General features: G+C 33.4%; 1 protein-coding gene and 1 long non-coding RNA gene across 2 annotated transcripts; one reads left to right on the forward strand and one right to left on the reverse strand.

The window, feature by feature from the left end:
- The first annotated feature begins 470 nt into the window (after nt 1–470).
- Nucleotides 471–1,727, forward strand: LOC130903076 (uncharacterized). The gene has a single exon (XM_057815337.1). It carries the CDS (start codon nt 471–473, stop codon nt 1,725–1,727), a length of 1,257 nt encoding a protein of 418 aa, XP_057671320.1.
- A 6,334-nt stretch (nt 1,728–8,061) lies between these two features.
- LOC130903018 (uncharacterized) lies at nt 8,062–8,279 on the reverse strand. The gene is made up of 2 exons (XR_009060514.1): nt 8,180–8,279; nt 8,062–8,127 (listed from the first exon to the last, which is right to left on the reverse strand). It is a non-coding gene; the product is annotated as an uncharacterized LOC130903018 (long non-coding RNA).
- Between the last annotated feature and the right edge of the window lie 10,906 nt (nt 8,280–19,185).

Genomic DNA, 19,185 nt, shown 5'->3' on the forward strand with positions numbered 1-19,185 from the left:
TCACCGAAAATACTCGACGCAAACAAAATACACTCGTCAGATCTCCCCGTCAAAATCATTAAAGTATCTAGTATTCGCTTCGATTGTAACATTACCACTGGAGCCTTCGATGCAAACAGACCTGCTCATACTATATACGAATTCGTCATACAAGTGGATCCAGGATATTCCATAGACGAAATTCCTCATAATTTGCTCTATTTACCTGTTATACCACAACGCGAAATAACCAATATCACCGTCATCGCTTTAGACCAAGACGGTCAGCCTGTAAACTTTCGTGGAGAACTAAGTACGTTGGTGTTGGAGCTTAGAGCGCGCGAAGCAAATGGGACTAATAATAAATCATAAAAGACAGTCTACAGAGCATTCAACTTCATTAGATAAGCTACCATCAAAGCTGAAGCAACTCACGTTCGCAAACAAATTGGTTCTGCAATCGTTGGGTTTTAAATTGAAAAATGACAATAATGTATGGAAAACGTCAACGCCAAAACGACAACATGCCTCCAATGTTTGATATCTACCGTAAGCCGATGTTTGACGATTCAATTCGAAAGGCTGAATACAGAACCTATGCTCCATTTATAAAGTCATTCAATTGCAGTGACATTGTGGAGTTTAGCATTAATCAGGTTGATTCGTTCTTTGCAATGAGCGAAACTTTGTTGTGCATTAAAGGTTCGCTTGAAATACACGGAGCTGGTGACGTAAAATTAGCAAATAATGTTGGAGCCTTTCTATTCGATTCATGTACGTACAGTGAAAGTGCCAGGGAAATGGAAACAGTTCGGGATCCTGGAATAGTGAGTGCCGTACGTGTTATGACTTGTTATAACCAAGAAGATTCCAATCATATGGCTATAGCCGGCTGGAATTACCCGAAAGATCCTATTCTGAATGTTAGCGACAAGTCCTTCAACCTTCAAATACCTCTCAAACATATTTTCAGCATTTTCAACGATTATTCAATGATTACATGTGGGCGTCAAACAATACGACTAGTTCGGGCACGAAATGATAATGATTGCTTATATATTACTGAAAAGAATGTCTCTAGAACGCTCTCCACTACAACAGCTAAAATAAACATTACAAGCGTTGAGCTAAAAGTTAAACATATCTTTCCTAATGACGACATAAAATTAAATCTCATGAAATCCATTCAAAAAGATCAACCTATAGTTATTCCATTTAGGAAGTGGGAGTTACACGAATTACCCTCAATTACTAAAGGAGCAAGACATGAAGTTTGGGCTGTCAAGACATCCACTTCAGTTGAAAGACCTCGTTTTGTTATTGTTTTCTTTCAAACCGGCAAACGTAACTTGAGTACAGCTGACCCGACTTTATTTGACAATGCCGACGTACAAAGTATAAGACTGTCACTTAATGGTGATTATTGGCCCAATGAAAGAATGCAATTGGATTTCGCTAAAACTGATTACAATGAAGCCTATTTTAACTATACTGAATTCTATCCCAACTACGCAAACTCCACACAGAAGCGCCTCCTGCTGGATTATTCTTCTTTCAAGAAACGAGCATTGTTTGTTATCGATTGTTCAAAACAGGAGGAAAGCATGAAGGCATCCACAGTCGATGTGAAACTTGACATTGAAGCAAACATAGGTTTTCCCGAAAATACCAAAGTCTATTGCTTCACAATTCACGATTGTGTAATGGAATACTTCCCCCTCACCGAAATTGTTAAAAGCTTGAACTAGATGTTGTGAGTTAGTGTTCGAGCAGACGTCAACATGAGAGTAGCTTTTGTAGACATTCAAGGTTTTGTCGTAGACGGTCTTTTCGTTGCCAAAGAGCTCACCATAGAAATTGGCTTCAAAAGTTCACATTACATATTTTTACCACCGCAACCGTTTTCTACATTAAGTAACGAGGACAAAAAGACCACATCATACTTGGAAAGAAATGTGCACGGCATTCGATACTCTTCAGGAGATGTAGAATATTCTAAAGTAAATGAAATATTAGAAAGCAAGTTATTGTATGCCGCAGACTACATTTACGTTCGAGGACAACAAAAAGTCGAGTTTCTGCAAAAGAAATGTCACATTTTCGGTATTTTTCCACATGTTATTGACGTTTGCAAATTTGATGGTACACCCTGTGAAACTGGAAACTTTGCTCAAGATCCAAACCCCTGTCACGCATCTGGACTATTTTCATGTACTGAAAGAAATGTACAACGTCTCCGTCACTGGTTTTTAAATACTGTATTACCATTATAAATAAAGTTTTTTTTAAAATATGGGTTTTATTGAAACACTCTGTATATTCATCAACTTTTATATTACATGAAGATTGGAATTTTCGTTTTACAATTTTCAAAATAATTTTTAAAATTAAAACAAATACAGCCACTAATATTACACATGACATAGCAAAAACAGAATTAATTTCATTTTTTATATCCCCTTCTGTTCTGTTGAACATGGTGTAGGTTGAATACGTCTTAACGGATAAGTAGTTTGCGGCAGTCTACGGGCCAACTGATAGACCTCTTCAGGCACCCCCCAGTGAAGACTGCTCCACGTCACTTTCTTATCAAATAAACTAAGATTCTGCATTTGTTTCATAACCTCACTTTTATCTCCATAGAAAGCAATATCTTTCTTTAATTCACCAATGCTATTAATAAACTCTTCAATTCGACGTCTGTACTCTTCTGAAGACATATTACGAAAGAGAACTTTCTGATACGTAGACTCGTTTGATGATCGTTTGACGCAGCACTTGACGTTTGACTTAACGACGTGACGTTTGACATAACGACGTGACGTTTGACGTAACGATGTGACGTTTGACGCAACGACGAGAGAGATACATTTCATGAATATTGTTTTACTGCTATTACATAAAGATATATTGGAAACTAACAAAAACACAAGAATTTTAAAAATAACTTTATTATAAGAAAACGACAATATTCTACATTTATGAGAGAGAGATACATTCCATGAATATTGTTTTTTACTGCTTTTCTTAAATAAAAGCTCACATTATCGCTGAAACTCTTTATTACTCTCGTGACTGTCATAGTATAACACTATACATGAAGGATGACATCACAATGACCAGTGGAAAGAAAAAAATAAAAATACATTTCTAATAAAGCCCTGTTGGACACAGACTTATGTCTAACACTAACAACGCTCATATAAATCACCTAAAACGCATACTAAAAAAAAACTATGATAAAACAGATATTTTTTGATGTGGCATTATGAACCGCCACCGTTCATAATACCGCAAAAACACAGGAATAATTTTATAATAAGAAAAGATAATATTCTACATTTATGAGAGAGAGAGAGAGAGAGAGAGAGAGAGAGATGCATTCCATGAATATTGCTTTTACTGCATAGCGGCCTCAAAAGTATCAATGTCACTGTCTATATCAGAATCATCAAAACGATTATTTGTAGGCATCTCATGTAAATTATTAATACAGGACTCATGTGATTTTATCATGAATAAGACTTTGTTAAAACAACTCTGACACCAATAGTACATTTCTTGATATACACATTCAACAATTTCGTCAACATCAAATACTTCATGACAGTGATCATAATTAACAAAAATGTTCTTTTTTAAATATTTATGGACCGTTCTAAATACAAAATAACATGATTTACAAACATTTATACGATATTGTGGAAACCAATATCCACTAGACCATACGCAGTAAGTAGATTCTTCAAACATATCTCCCCAATTTGTTTTACTTAATATAGTGTTTCTTAAATATAACGGTATTTCTTTATTATAGTCAATATATTCTATTCCAATGGATGAAGAATTTGGATTACTCTCAGCCTCTTTTATCATCGCATTCCATTTGTAAACAGGAAATTTTTTCACAATTTTTTCGGTCAATTTCCGAGGAAGAGGGGATTGCTCTGCGAAATCGGCTGCTGACTTTATCGTTTCACAAATTTTTATGATGCATAATTCCATTAATGTTGAGGAGTTCATTATCTACAAGAGAGTAAGTCTGGAATACTATAATGACCCCACGGCAGCGTATCATAACTATTGGTAATCAAATATCTTTTATCGTCATGAGGACTTAGCGTAATTTTTGTCTGTTCTATGCTATATACGTTATGAGCATATGACCTAATACAGCGTTGAGTAATATTTTTTTCTTTGAAATCATTTAAACAGTTTACATAATCTTCAAAATTTAATTTGTTTTTTACTACATTATATCGAACTCCTTTTGCCTTTTTTACTATTGCACCTGATTGAACTTTAAAAGAATACATTTTAGACCTCAAGCATGCAAAATGAGTCATAATTTGGCCTTTGTTTTCATCTTTCATAACACCCAGAACTTTTTTATTTACCTGTGGAATATTATAGTTATTATTGATGGGGTAATCTGAAGTATCGAATTTTGTTAAATCAGCTTTTAGCACCTCCTCATATGCATCATCACAGATGAGCTCATACACAAAACTGTCTGTGTCCATGTACATTAATTTACATCTATCAATACCCAATTTCGGAATCATGTAATCATAATGGAATTGATACATACACAGCTTCGACAAATCCAAAACTGTCATACCAACATAAAGAGGCTTATTGAAAACCAATTCTGATTTAGTGAGTTCTACTGCAATTAGGTTTTCATTAAAAACTGTTCGACTATGAAACCTAACACTAAATATCAAATTTTTGGCGCCGTATCGACCATTCCAGGTTTTAACAAGTTTTACAATTCGGTGCTTCCGTATATTTTCCATCGTCTTTCCAAACACAGCATTATTTGCCAATTTATATAAATTTTTCTCAAAGTCATTGGTAGCTGCAGCCCTCAAACGAGTATTTAGTTCGATATAGAGCCGCAGCCATGCAGATTGATTGAATTTCAGAATTTTATGTATCTTTTTAATTTTCAAACCGTTGGCTAACATTTGTTTTAAATTACGATAGTGAACTGTGTATTCTTTTTTACAATAAAGCGTTGTCATTAATTTGGAATAATTTGAGCCTACAGGCTTGCGGTGTTCGGGAGCAAATGGAAAATCTCTGTGAAGATCATGTAATTCATGTGGATACTCCAAGTCTACTTGTAATATATATTCTACGGAAGAATTATCTGCCACAGACATAACATCAAAATTTTCATTATCTAACCATTCAAATCCTCCGTATGGTAATGGTTCTCACATAGCCCACCCGTATAAATTATTGACGTCCAGGTAGAGTAAGTACTTTGAGGGTTTTGTAGAATCATATTCAGGCATGTACTTATTGTTAGCATTCGATAATCTACTGCTACAAACCGAAATTCCTCCTCGAATTGCTTTCTCGATAAACATAATCATGTCTACGTCATCCAATAACTCTAATTTACATCCTATATATTTCAACATACAGTCCCAAGTATATCCAGGCATTGTATAGTACCATGCAGGGTCTAAACCATAAGTAATTGAACATTTTCTTCGAAATTGTTCGAAAACATCTGATAAAAGTAAAACATCGGTCTTTAAGTACAGATCAGAATACTGACCCAAATTTTCAGTATCAAATGATTTCCACACTGCATGAGCATGAGAATACTTCTCAATACTGATGTTTTTATCCTCCAATTTATTATAAAATGCCTCTATTGGTGGTAGTTCACAAGTATTTAATTTTTCCCAACTATCTATAAAATCTTAACAGAAAACCCCTTTTTTGGCTATTAATTTAAATTGTTCGACACTTAAATTACTAAATTCTCTTTTGGAAATTTTTAAATCATTATCATTCAATGTAGCAGCCAATTCTTCCAAGGAAGCACCCAAAAACCTCAGTGAATCTATGAATCGAAATTTTATATTTGTATCTGAATCGTTAAGTGTAAATGAAATGTATTTTTCTTTATTTATGGGGAGTAAACTGATGTTTCCTCTTTTACTTAATTCCGAAATGATGAAATGGCTATCGTAGTTACTTAAGTTATGGAAAACTGTAGGTACAACAAACAGTTTTTTGAAATTTAAATTGCATGCTTGATGTGCAAAATTTCTAAACTTCCCCGTAAAATGATCGTGATCTCTAACAATGATATCTGAAGAGGAAAAACCCTTTTCACATATGTGACACATTGTTGCCACACGTAAATCTGGTTTTTCTTCCATAGGTGTAATAGTTTTAATTTCTGATTTAATACTTTCAGCTAAATTCGATAATTCATTTGCAAACCAATCCATGCAATCTCTACCTCTGTAGCTCTTGAAAAAACTCAAGTCTTCGTTGTAGCTACATTTTATATAGTAACCAGCACTATATGCTATATGTTTTTGATATTTATTTGTCTTATTATGAAGCTGTGTTTTATCTGTAAATTGTTCTAGCATGCACTCAAAGTCGGCATAAACTACAAAAGGCGTAGTTTGTTTATATATATAATTTCTAAAACTAACAGATTCATATTTTGGAAAAGACATTTTATAATTATTTAATTCAGAGCATAATTTCAAGTGGACATTCAATTTACTTTCACTACTTAAATAATTTAGCAGCGATTGCAAATAAATTTTTTATATGTAGTTTTACTTAACTGACTATTAATTAAACGTGACAAATCTTTGATCCAGCAGTAGTGATATGTGATTTCTGAATTGTCATTATCTATAGGAGGTGCTTCATAATCGTTTAGCTTTGGAAAATATGTATTTTGAATTAATAAAAGATTTACATGTTTCTCGTGTATTGATTTAGCAAGTCTTACTGGATATACTTTGTAAAATGGTTTTTTATTATTTATTTCAATTAAATCCAAGGCATAGACAATGACGGAAATGTTATTAGATTTTTCAAACTTTGAAATTTGATGCAGGGGCATCGGAGCTTCCAAGTCTTGTGTATTCAAGACTGTGCTATAATATGGATATGAGGAAGTGAGTTCTTTATTATTTTTGGCTGGGTACAAACAATTGACCAATTGACCAATAAAAACATGCTTGGTCAGAATTTTTAATGTTTATGCACCCTTGCTTTTTTTGAATACGTTCTGGAAGTTTAATATAAGATGAGCCGTTTCCAATTTCAAATTTATTGATATTTACTTCTAAAGAAATAATTTTACTTAATGCAAAACCAGAGTCCCTCTCTTGAAATTCTGATAATTTAAAATTAATTTTATCTTTGACGTTCTCGAAAAACCATCGCTCTATATCGGTCGATACATCGATAATAGAATTTTTAGTCATAAAATAATGGAAACTAGAAATTTCATTTTCACCAGATTTTTTAATGAACTCTCCACAAAAACAAACATAAACTTTAACAACAGAATATTTTTTCCTAAAAATTTCCCTTATTATTTTATTTTTAAAAATTATTTGACAATCATTTAAAAATTGCGTTAAGTCCTTATGATATAAATTTACTATAAGTCCGGTTTTAATTCTTCTTGTGAATGCAGAAGCTACATTTTCCCATTTAACCCTATTTTTCAGTTTATTATTCAGCCCCATACCTATATTCCTATTTGAAATAAGTTGTTTAAAATGTTTGAAATGTCCTATGTATGTTTGTAATTTCCTAATTGTACCTACATGCAGTCCTCCTTTTTTAATTGTCAAATTACATACTTTAATTTGTTTTTTCAATCGATTCACCCAAATTTCCACATCTCTATCCGTTATCTTATCAAACAATATTTTTCTGACATTTTTAATGACTTGCAGTAAATTTTCAGATTTTTTTACAATATTCATGGTACTCACCTCTCTCTCTCTCTCTCTCTCTCTCTCTCTCTCTCTCTCTCTCTCTGTGTCTTAGGCACGTCTATAGTTCCTCAATTTCAAATGACGCTAGCCGTTGATTTTTTCCAACATCCACCAATCCCTTGATTGGTGGGATTCCGTATTTTTCCTTTTCAAATTCTTCAATGACTGGTTTGTAGACACTTGTGACTCTTTGCGGTAAAAACACTACTTCTGTATCTAAATCCAATAAAACTGATTCTCCGAATTTGGAATTGACTATTTTTGCCCTCTTTATAGCCCTCAGAGTATTCAAAGGTAGATCTTGTATTTTTGTTATTGGTTTTCTCTCTGTAATTAGAGACGTTGCGTTAATTTTTTTTAAATCCATCTGAAAAGAGAGAGAGAGAGCGCGTAACCCACAAGAAAAAAAAAATACTTACATTTTTTGTTAAGGCACAATTTTTTAACAGATACTAGTATTTGTTCTTCAGAGCTGGTTTTTCTCTTGCTGGCAGTGGAAGAGACTGGCTCCAACACAATGCAACATCTTATTTATACTCATGCCACTATCTCCATACGATTATGATAGAATGTTCTAGAAAAATATTTTATTTGCGGCAATTTTGTAATTTTGTAATTTCCTGTAAATGTGGTCCATATGGCGTTCGGGAATTTCCAAAAAAAAAAATTTTAATAAGAGTTTATTTCAAAACATACAACATCATTGATAAAAAGAAATTATTTTTGTAAATAAAATTTTGAGATGATTTAAAAGGTCTCCATTTGGACATGGAATATCGAACACGTTCCAATTAAAGGGTCCGGCTGCAACAAGTTTTTTGGTAAACTCATTATATTTGTAGTATGTGGTGTTTTTGAAAAAGTACATGTGTCCGTCAATGTACTGGAATGCTCCTGTAACATCTGTGGGTAGTCCAGGGAAAATATCTTTTATTTGTCCTCTATTCCGAACAGTTTTCAAGTTCTTGTCAAATTCAATATAATTACTGTTATTATAAAATACATATATTTTTCCATGATTGCTTTGAAACATTGTGTTTATTTGAGAATTCTTAGGTATAATTAAATTATTTTCCTCAAGTATTTGTAGAGTGGGAAAATCTGCTACATAGTATTTACGGTCATTGACTGCTATTAAATTATCTGAAGAACTTTGAAAAATCTGAATTATGGGACCCACTTCTTCAGGTAAATAATCATCGAGTATTTCTGGTTGCGAGGGAATAAGTTTTGAATTCAAATCAATTTTCCATAGGGAATTTTCATTAATAATATATAAATGGTAATTTTCAAATTCACCAGCCATGGCAATGAACATATACTCCGGTGTTATGTCGCATAAATTTTTATCCGGTTCATTTGGTTGATGTGCAAGTGTCTTTGTAGTCGGTGGCAGCGCTGATGTGGGTTTGAAAGGATTATTTACATATGTATTGATTGGTCCATAAAGAGCTTCAAGGGCCATTTTATCATCCTCATCCAATTTAGGAGCAATGTTGAATTGATACCATGGATACATTATTGCTGTCTCAATATCACTGTGAGCAATCCCTAAAATATGCCCAATTTCATGAATTAATATCATAAGTAGGCTAGTCTGATCTTCTGAACTTGATCCATCTAAACTTAAATCCCACTTCTCATCAGCATCAATATGAAGCTCTATACAACTGTTGCCTTTCCCGTACAACTGTAATAGATATATCGGGAGCATAAGGCCGTATTTTGTGTATTAATTCAAATTTAAACTTTGAACTGTTACTCCACACTTCAAAAGCCTTTTTGGTTACTTTAAGATATTCTGGAGTTGCCTGAGGGAAATACCATTTCAAATCAAATTTTGACCATTTTGATTCAACTCTAAAAGAATGATCATCGTCGGAAGCTGCTTCACTTACATTACATCTTGGTCTATTTAGAAGTTGAATTGTATTTTCATCTAATTCTCCCGTTGCAGGGATATTATATTTTTCTTGAAAACTCAACAAATAATCCTCAAGTTTAGTCAAATCATTTTCATTTGCGTACCCGAACCGTTGTAAATACTTTATAGCATACTGTTGGTCGACAACGCATAGTACTGCAGCTAGTATAATGATTAACATGATCTTCACTCTTCTGCTATCCTCAAAAACTAATTTCCAATCACATTAATAACGGAATATATAATTTTTAAAAAACCCAAAGACTTTTAACCGACCTGGTATATCATCGCAACGAATCTGTCTCGATTACGTGCGTGACATTGACAAAAATCTCTTTTTATTTATACGTTATACTTTTATGTTACAAGATTAGCGAATAATAATGGTATATATAATTTTTTAAAACCCAAAGACTTTTAACCGACGTGGTATATCAGCGCTCCCGCTCATCGCAACGAAACTTTACGCATGCGCAAAAACGAAGTCTCTCTCTCTCTTACACATTGTCTCGCTGCTCTCTCTCTAACACACGGTTTTCCCTATTTCTATAGTCGTGCATACGTTGTTCATCTACTTATCATTATAATGAATTACGAAGTTCCTTTGATTGAAACTTTGGTTTACTTTGATCATGGACGAATAAAAAAGATGAACCCAGCTGGCATGTTTGAATATAATTGAAGCCAACTTACTTCTCCTTCTTTCTCCCGGTTTTTTCAGGTTGATTCTCCCTTTTGAAGTTATATATACACAATCGGGATATTAAAACAGCCAAAGACCTGTGGGACAAACTCAAAAAGTTGTTCGATGATTCTGGATTCACGAGACGCATAAGTTTGTTACGAAGTCTAATATCATTGGGCTTGGATAACTGTGACTCAATGGTCTGTTATGTGAATCAACTTGTTGAAACAGCTCAAAGGATGAAAGAAAGAGGCATTCAGATAAATGAGGAGTGTATTGGAACTCTTTTGCTTGCATTATGGAATCTCCATAACCACCAACGCCATTAAGACGATTCTATTGAACACGAGCTCAGAAGTCAAGACCGGCAGTGCATTCGATGTACAGATTAGTAAAAAAGACAGGTATGTGGATTACGGGACAAGGGCACATAATACAAGGCTTGAAAATGCGATTGAAGGAATAATTGTGGCAAACAATAACAAAGTACCAATGACATATATGGCAAATGTAAATATTCAAAACACAATTGGTGAACAACTACATGATATTGTTATGAAAAATACTGTTTGTGTTAGATAAGGGCACATCAATTTTGCAGATTTAAAGAAAATGAATAGCGGCATAGCTGATGGACTAATTTGTGAACGCAAAGGAAACTGCATTGTCTGTTGTGAAGGGAAATAAATTTGACCATCATTTATTGGAGGTAGTGCATTGAGACATTTGTGGACCCATGGAGGAATATGATCCATAGGTGGATCACGATATTTTTTAGCATTAGAGGATGACTATAGTAGAATGTGCTTTATTTATTTATTAAAGACAAAAGATGAAGTCATAAAGTATTTTAAAGAATTGAAAACCATGGTAAAAGTGTCAACATTTGTTTTCGTTTCAAACGAATTCGAACTGGGCCAGAAAGAAAGTTCGTTAATGGAATTTGATAATAATGGTAGATATTTAACTATAAAAATGTTAAGAAAAAGTTGTCACGTGCTCTTGCGTCTCTATGTAACGCTTTAACGCCAAAGCTTTGCTCAGGTATCAGATTGCCGGAGGCGCCAGTTTTTATCGTGGTATACTCCACTTGTTCCGGGCAGCATCAGTGAGGAATCTAAAATACTCCAAGGTTCTGTATGGTGATGACAAATACGCTGAAGCCAGTTGAATAGATTTTAGCTACCCTTCCGAATTGGTAACTTGGGTATTAGCTCCTATGTTGAGATTTTATTTTATTGTTATATTTCTGGAATCTTGAAACCAGCAGTATACAGGAACTAATTTTAATGAATAAATTAATTAACAAATAAATGGAAAATTGAAATATGGTATTACTTACTTAACTTAAAAATGTGCTTCTGTAATCTAGAATCTTCATCAATGAAATGGTATCACAGATTTTTTGTTGGATTTTCTATTTTCCTACTACAAAATCCAACTGCAGTTTTACTCGATATGTATAGTAGACTGTCGACAGTTTCTGTGTATGGAAAACTTATTTTCCCTGTTTTCCTATTATCCAAATTTTCATCATATACCATGGGACCTTCCGTGGGTTTTGTATCATTCATGTAGAATCTCTCAAGTATTTCTTCTATATAATTTTCTTGATGTTGAGCTTGATAAAATTCTTGCTCCTTGTTACTTATTGAGTGCAATCCATATTTCCATATACTTATATTCCATATAAGTGGTGCTTGCTTAAAACCATATAATGACTTTCTCATTCTGCATATTTGATTGCTTTTCTTTTCATATTCTTGAGGAATCTCCATGAATACTTCTTCATTTAAATATCCATATGAAATATCTGCAATAAATATCTCTTGAATATCTATACCTTTTTCTTGTTGACATCTCCACATTACTAATCTTGCTTTTTAAGTTCCGTCATCTTTTTCTCTTTTCCAAACACCCATCTGTTGGTTAAGATCTTTTTATTCTGTGCCTCTTTCAGTTCAACTATATCCTATGTATTATTTTTCTGTAATGATTCATGATTCATCATGATTCATAGGTAAGTAATTTATAATCTTTATACCTTTTCAGTACATTTATTGATCTTCTTTTTCTGTTTCAGCGTTCTGAGCTTCCTTGTCCCAAATCTAACAACTCTGCTTCGCCGTCATTAATTGATAACTAATAAATATACTCATTTTCATTTTCTTCTTGGCTGTTGCCTATTTCAGTTTCCTGGCCATACTATTGTTCTCCTTTTCCGATTCATTAAAACTCTGCACAAGATTTTGTGTAGAAGTGGCATCTTCTTTTAAAATTTCCCTTTCATGAACTTTTATTTCTCTCTCTATTTCTAGGTCATCAATCATGGATTCTTCATTGTAATTTTAATAATTTCCTTTTATGAGTACCTATGATTGTTTTATAGTCATTTTCAAGTTCCCTAAACATAACATCTCTTTGTATATGTATACATTATTTTGTGGTCTTTTTCATCCCATAGTCTGTATCCGTTTTAAAGTAACTCCCCATTTTAAACGTTTCACTTCTTTCATTCAATTTCTTCAGATATCCTAATATTTTTGGATGAGCATCGCTCCCAAATATTTGTAGAATTAGTAAATCTGTTTTTTCATTAGTCTACATTTCATATGGGGTTTTATTTTGGAATTTTCTTGTAGAATATGCTGATAAAATATATAAAAAAGATATGCTGCTACTCTTGTTACTTCTCCTCAAAACATTTTATCCATTTTTGCATCAAATATAACTGATCTCGCTTCTTCTAGCAATGTTCGATTTAGGCTTTCAGATGTTCCATTTAACTGTGGGGAATATGGAACTGTTGGATCTATTTTTATTCCCTTTATTTGCTTGTATGAATATTCCGAAATGCTCGTTTCAGCTAAAATAATTTCAGTTATCTGGAACTTCGGTTATACCGGAAGTAGAGTCAAACTTCGTTATTTTAAGAGGAATGGTTTCTATTTAATTTTTGGAATCTATGCGAAATTTTAATATAATTTATATGAGGCATAGTATGCCTAAAGTCCACCATTTTTTAATTATTTCACATTTTCGAAATTTTTGGACATACATAGTTTAAGTGAGTCAGATCTAATAATTTTGGTATTTGAACAAATAACGCTTACAGCTTTCAAAATCGCCATCTAAAAATTTCGAAAACTTTTTCAAATGGCAACCCTCATTTTTCTCCGTACCATTGGATTCTTCGCTTTAAATTAAGGGGACTTCGTTATTAAATTCGTATATTTCAAATTAACGGTTTTCGTGGAAATTTGAAAAAAATGGAGTTTGCATGGTTTTTAATTGCTGGTTCCGTGGAGCGAGCAATATAAAAGCTAACATATCAACAAACAAGCATTGAAAACAGCTTGACTCGTGAGCATTGCAAAAGTGTTCACCATGTCCCGTTTTCAAAAAACTGAAATTTTCATGGTTTTTAAATATCATCTGCCGATGGCGAACAACGAAAAACAAAAGTTAACGTTACAAAAATTAAAATATTTAAAACCATTACATTAAAAAGAGAAGAATAAAACTAAAAATTAAACTCAAGTATATGTTCGGAATGGTTGCCCTCAACTTCCAAACATTTATGGATTCCTCTTAAAAACCCGAAATGCAAAATGCATTCCGAACTTTTTCGTGACACTCTTCTTTTGTAGTTAGCGGCGAAGCATACACGATATCTTTGATACGACCCCAAAAAAAAAATCTAATGGGGTGATATCCGGTGAACGGGGAGGCCATTAATGCGGTCTATCGTGTGCTATCCATCGGTTCTCAAAATGAATCTGTAAAAAGTTATTTACAAGCGCACTACCGTGTGGTGCGGCTTCGTCATGCTCACACAATAGCTGATTCCAATTCAGATTCAGTGTAAATAATCTAATATTTCTTGTGTTTTTTAAGAATACTGTGAATACTTATCTCTGATTTCACAAATTCTCTCCGCATCGGTTAATGAATTTTCAGGATAGGCTCTGAAGTATCTTAAGACTGTAATTTCATTGGCTTCATTGTCTACGACAGGTTTCAATTTGCTGCACGGTGCAACAAATTGACTCGTTTAATAAGCCTATCACATTCTCCGTATTCGTATTATATATATTATATATATTTCGTATACTCATATTATTAGTAAATTGAAATAATCTTCGTTAATAAATCCTAAACGGGACATGATGAATACTTTTGCAACGATCAAAGCTGTTTTCATTGTTTGTTTGTTTGTTTGTTGATATGTTAGTTTGTTTATAAATAAGTATTCGAAATCACGATATCACCTCCAGGCGAGATTAATACTAATTTGCGATAATATTTCGGAAACAAAAAGAAACAAACAAAAAGTTTGCATATTGTCTGTACTATTTAGAACTTTTTTTATTTCCTTTTCGTGATAGATGGTTGTTACTTTTTTTGTTCAATCTGAATTAATAAATCTTTGGCGATTGATGCCTCAAAATGTATGGAAATGTGTCTGGACTCATCCGGTAATAATTAAAGAATTTGTGCGGATTATTTAGTAAATTGTCATGCAAGTGATGGAATTCTCCCAGTAAATTTCTTCTGAGTATTTCATTTATCCAGCTCAAACGTCTTTTCTTATCACGATGAGCTCTCAAACGCCTTATTATGTAAGGTAGATCCAAAAAGTAAATGTTTTGCAAATCCATTTTACACGATTCTACAAAGCACACTTTCTTTATAATGACAGTTGCGAACTTGGTAGTATAGAGTCGCATGCAGTGAATGATACCAGTCGCTCAGTCTCATGATCGCACTTCCAACGAACGACTAGTCTTAGATATTATTCCTACAACTACTAAACTGTTAAAACTGTAAAGTAAGCCTATAAAGACTGTACATGAATGTTTAATAATATATACTAGAATATTTTGGAGGTTATAATAACAATAGACAAAAAAGAAATGTAACAGCTGACTACAGATAACAGGCGATAGTCAAAAATCAAACAACAGAATCCAAAAAGGAAGTGGATTCACGCCTGTTGAAATAAAACTATTTTGGATTTGCGCTTTTTTGAAATAAACCAAAAATTACAATATACCACAAACAAACGAAAACGTCGAGTGTCTACCAAAAACGAGCACGCTATTGTGATCAGCTGAGATGCTATCATGGCGGCAAACGTTAGTTTAGGTACGGTGCGAGAGAAAATAAGACGTGTGGAATACACAGCTCTCAGTCGCTGTACGCTTCACCTTTACTCCAAGACTCTACTAAAATCGCCCCATGAAAACTTTTTTTACAACTTCAAGCCTCGCTTATTTCTTAATGTCACACACATATACAATCTTCTCAATGTAATTAATCAACTTTCTCTTAATCTCACGCGCTCGAGTTTTTCTATGGATCGATTTTTTTTTACTAATCACACGGGTTCCCCTCAATACACCCCACCATATGGAGAGTTCATACTTGGTAGAGGAACTTTAAGGGATGCAAGGATTCCCCCTATATAATTTTCTGACACGCTCGGGTCACTTCAAAAATCCCCGATTAGGCTCCCCTACTATTATCCATAAATTAACCAATCAATACTGAACATGGCTCACTACAACATCTAACCAATTAAAAATTAATGAAAATTCCTATAGTAACCAGAATCAATTATAAAAGTTCGCAGACAATTTGTCGAAATTTTCACCTCGAGTTTTGATTCGATGACCTTTTTCACTACAAGTGATCCTGTTAGCTCGTTCCTTAATCCAAACAAAAGATTTCGACTGATTTATAGATGACATATGTCGAGCAACTTTTGTTCATCTACCACCACATTTTTTTGACCTAAATCTGCGCAAATTAATCACATACGTTTCTTCCATATGAATATCTGTGATATTCTGCACATCCTCATAAATCCATCGATTTTACGATTATTGCCATAAACAATTTCACGTACTTGCTTAGATGAAAACTTTTCGCTAATTTGCTACCTTTCGCAATGCTTTTTTTACGAAAATTTCGTATCAAAATCAAGAGCTTTAAATCCGAATTATAATAATTTTACACGAAAATTTAATGAAACATCTACGAGATAATGGAAGACTACAAAAACAGCGAGAAAGCAATAGCCTTCGCAAAATACTTACAAAATGTTTCTCAAACAAAATATGCTTTAATAGATATGGAATCAATATAAATCGATATATGACTTTTCCTTACTAAATGGAACTTCCACTTCAACAATAACAACAAAATGAGTCCAAAACGTCATAAATCTCCTATTAATAAAAAAGTCCCCGGGCCATAGTTTAATTACTATCAAACTTCTTCAACAACGACCCTAAAAATCCATTAAAATGGTAACATTAAATTATAATGCAATATTCAGAATTGGTTATTCTCCAATTCAGTGGAAAGCTGCTGAAATAATCCTCACACCAAAAACTGGAAAAACACCTTACTTCCTATAGACCAACACCTCACTTCCAATACTGGCTAAACTGTTAGAGAGTCTATTAAATTTACCAGAGAAACATCCTACCATCAAGCAAGTGCGAGAAATAACAAATCATGCAGCAGGCCTTTAATAAAGTTAAACAATTGGATCTACTTTACAAAATCAGAAAATTTTTTCCCCCTTATTCTCATATCCTACCTCGAAGATCAGTATTTCATGATTAAGTACCAAAACAAATACATCTGAACAAGATGGCGTTTTGGGCCCAATACAATATCTTCTATCTCTACACACTTAGTGCATCATAGCAATTACACTGCTTTACTAGCTTCACACCGAGATCCTCAAAATGCATTACAAATCGTTAAAGCCAAAATCGACGGGCTACAGCAATGGTTAAAATAAGGCGAATTTAAGTTAACGAGTATAAATCTATTCACGTGTACTTCAAAAACAGACGAGAAAACCGTCCCTTCCCTACAATAAACGTATAAGAATTTATCAGAAAGTCAGATATTTTGGAATCTTTTTGATTAGGAGACTTCCTTGGACACCTTTAATTTAAAACTAAAAACTCAAATACAATATTGAGCAGTTGAAAAAATTAATAAAAAAATAAAATGAAGTAAAAAGACAAGATTATAAAAATAATGCACGTCAGCTGGGATAACAGCCTTCAACTGTTGCAAATGATTATATATTTCGAGGCTAATACTAATTTGCTTATCATTCGATGGAATAAATGTCACATCTTTTTTTTTTCCACATTTTTCTGTGAGGTCCATAAATTCATCGTCAAAGTTTAACTTGAACTTTACTGCTCCACTTAGATTGTAGAGTAGGATTTTGATGTTGTTGACAGTTAGGTCTCCAGCTTTGGTGCCTGGTCCAATTGAGGTGTATTTCGGATTACAGTTAAAATTGCGAATAACGAGACCTAAAGGTAATAAGTTAAGATATAAAAAAATTGACAGAAAATCAGAAGCAAATGTAGCAGAAAACTGAAAATAACTCACCTGGCTCGAGAGATCCTTGTTCCATAAGGAAATGCATAGGACTGAGCGACTTAACTTCCTTCTGGAACATTCTAGACCCATTTGATATACGCGTATCCACTAAATCGTTTCCTCTCGGGCGGGAAAATTTCTAACAGTTACGCTTTTATCTAGGAATATGCACTTAATTTTTCTGAACAGTTTGGTTACAAACATGAAAAATGTAATTCTTTCGAGTTACGCCAGTTTTCAGGAACAACGACGAGTTATCGAGAGATTTCAGACAAAAGTTTTGAGGATGATGAAAAAATGCTCCATGGTATATGTCCAGGGATTTAAAAGTCTTCTCGATTGGAGAAGAAATTAAAGTGACGTGAAAAGTACAATCAAAGACTTAATTTACAAGCTAATCTACTGGCCAAAAATTGACGTAGACTCAAAAGACCCGTATGATGTCGTAAGTAGTAGATTTTAATATATTATACATTTGGTTTTTCTGTATTCACTTACAATTAACTTATTGAACCCATTTTTTAAACAGGCGTGAGTTCTTCTTTTTTATATTTTATTACGAGTGGAAATGGGTCAAATCAGCATTTTAATTTTTGGTTTATTTCAAAAAAGCGCAAATCCAAAATTCTTTGATTTTGTTTGAAACTTTGGTTTACTTTGACCTTGGACGAATAAAAAAGATGAACCCAGTTGACATGTTTGATTATAATTGAAACCAACTTACAGTAAACCTCAATATTGTCACAAATTATACAATTTATTTGTTTATTATCTGGATGCATGTTACGTTTCAAAAATATTTATTTATACATTGTAATATTATTAAAAATCAATCTATAATATAAAAATGAATCGCAAAATGTGTGGGTAAGCGCATAACTCAACAACGCCTGGACCAATTTGGCCAAATCTTTTTTTAAAATGTTCGTTGAAGTTCAAGGATGGTTTTTACGGCGAGAAAAATTAGAATTATTGCTGGAAAATTCCTAAAAATAGCTCTTTTCTTTTTCCCATACAAATGATTTGTAACTAAAACGTAGTCAATTTGAGCACTCACTGTTGTCTAAGCAATGTAGGTGTGTTCCTAACGTCAAAGATCATATCTATCAAAACAATGTGTGTGTGTGCGTTGGAGCACAGAATACATAGTTGGAGGAGTTTAATGTCGCGTTCCGAAACTCGCGTTTCTTTTGTAAGGTGTGTTCCTAACGTCAAAGATCATATCTATCAAAACAATGTGTGTGTGTGCGTTGGAGCACAGAATACATAGTTGGAGGAGTTTAATGTCGCGTTCCGAAACTCGCGTTTCTTTTGTATTAGTTTCGGCACGCGAGATAAAATGCAGCAGTTTCCACGTCATTACATCAGTCAAACAAAAATCGCGTTAGCAACAGTGT

Source organism: Diorhabda carinulata, chromosome Y, assembly GCF_026250575.1.
Source record: "Diorhabda carinulata isolate Delta chromosome Y, icDioCari1.1, whole genome shotgun sequence".
Classification (NCBI taxonomy): Eukaryota; Metazoa; Arthropoda; class Insecta; order Coleoptera; family Chrysomelidae; genus Diorhabda; species Diorhabda carinulata.